The following is a 1,668-nucleotide window of genomic DNA, read 5'->3' on the forward strand; positions in this document are numbered from 1 at the left end:
TCCATCAGATCCTGAGCCTTGACCAGCACCAATTCCTACTCCTGAGCCTGATCCTCCAGCAGGTGCTGGTTGCGCAGAGCTAGGGGCAGCAGTGCTTGGTCTAGCGGTACTTGGGGCGGCAGAACTAGGGGCGGGAGAGCCAGGCGCGCTACCTCCTTGTCCTCCTCCTACTCCTACACCTACTCCTACTCCTACTCCTACTCCTACTCCTCCGGAGTTCGACCCACTAGATGGTTTTGCAGTGGTTTGGCCACCTAATCCATTACCTAATCCACTGATCTTAGAACCAATTTGTCCTACTCCTTTACCTATTTCTCCTAGTCCTGAACTTATTCCGTTTCCTATTCCTTTACCTACTGCTCCAATTCCTTGACCTATTGCTCCTATTCCTTTTCCAAGTACTCCTAATCCAGCACCTACTCCTGCTCCTATTCCGCTACCTATTCCAGCTCCTTGTCCGGCTCCAGCTCCTGGCTGAGTTCCTGGACCTGTAACTATTCCTGAGCCTACTCCTGAACCTAATCCTGCGCCTACTCCTGAGCCTACTCCGGGAGCTCCTCCCCCATTGTTTCCTAATCCTACTCCTGTGGCTACTCCTACGGATGCTCCTGCGCTTACTCCTGCGCCTACTCCAACGTTTGCTCCTGCTCCTACACCAACTGCTGCTCCTACTCCGGCACCTTTTCCTGCTCCGGCACCTGCTCCTGCACCTGCTCCTGGGCTTGGTTGTTGAGCTGGTTGTTGAGCTGGTTGTTGTGCTGGTTGTTGTGCTGGTTGTTGAGCTGGTTGTTGAGCGGGATTACTTTGCTTGTTTCCAAGAAGACCTCCTAATCCTAGACCTAATCCAACACCAACTCCTAGACCTAATCCATTTTGTCCACTTTTTCCACGTGATCCTTGATTATGTCCTGAGCCTATCTATTATGTAATAATTATAACGGTTATAATTTCTTGTTATAGACGATTTCTCCCTCTCTCTCTCTCTCTCTCTCTCAATAAAGCATTCAATAATAGTTTCCTTTTAATAATTTATACTTACCGAGTAGGCTGTTGTTGAAGCTACAGTGAATAGTAGAAAGAGCGCTAAGACCTTCATGGCTGCTTGTGTTCTATTCCACTTGTGACTATTCAGACTGAATACGAGATATTTATACAACTTCTTTGAATAGAATTCAATATATTATCCTACCTGTGACAAATGGTAATGATGACATCGAACCATATGTTATACCAATAACTACAATATCCGCATGAAGTGTAAATATCGTTTTATTTGTCCTACCAGAAATAATAGTTTTTTCCGCATTCTTATCTGTAACATTTAATAAAATTTTTTTGCTTTCATTACTTTTTGGCATACATATATATATTAATTTTAATACAATTATTGCGTGCTTGCTGTAGTTTTTATTGAATAAAATTTTTCAATTAAAAATATTATTATTTGTAGCAATTTTTGTACTTCTATTTTATATATGAGCTCTTAATAGAAAAAATAAAGTATCTGTTTAACTAACACATCATTACGATTGCATCAAGAAGCATTTTTCATAGCACAATATCATGTCAGTCTGAGACATGACATGAATGATAGTTTCTTGCAAATATGATTTCGTAATAATTGCAAAACAAGTCTTTTCGAAAAGTCAATTGTCCATTAATCGATTA

General features: G+C 41.5%; 1 protein-coding gene across 1 annotated transcript in view; it reads right to left on the minus strand.

The window, feature by feature from the left end:
- LOC106789068 (glycine-rich cell wall structural protein 1-like) overlaps positions 1 to 1,096 on the minus strand; it is a 3,991-nt gene extending 2,895 nt beyond the window's left edge. The window contains exons 1-2 of the mRNA XM_014752904.1: positions 1,040 to 1,096; positions 190 to 918 (exon numbers count right to left, since the gene is read on the minus strand). Of these exons, the coding sequence (XP_014608390.1) occupies positions 190 to 918; positions 1,040 to 1,096 (786 nt within the window). The remainder of the gene's footprint in view (positions 1 to 189; positions 919 to 1,039) is intronic.
- Positions 1,097 to 1,668: the final 572 nt, after the last annotated feature.

The sequence above is a fragment of the Polistes canadensis genome, unplaced genomic scaffold (genome assembly GCF_001313835.1).
Source record: "Polistes canadensis isolate GaletaPanama2010 unplaced genomic scaffold, ASM131383v1 scaffold_163, whole genome shotgun sequence".
Lineage (NCBI taxonomy): Eukaryota > Metazoa > Arthropoda > Insecta > Hymenoptera > Vespidae > Polistes > Polistes canadensis.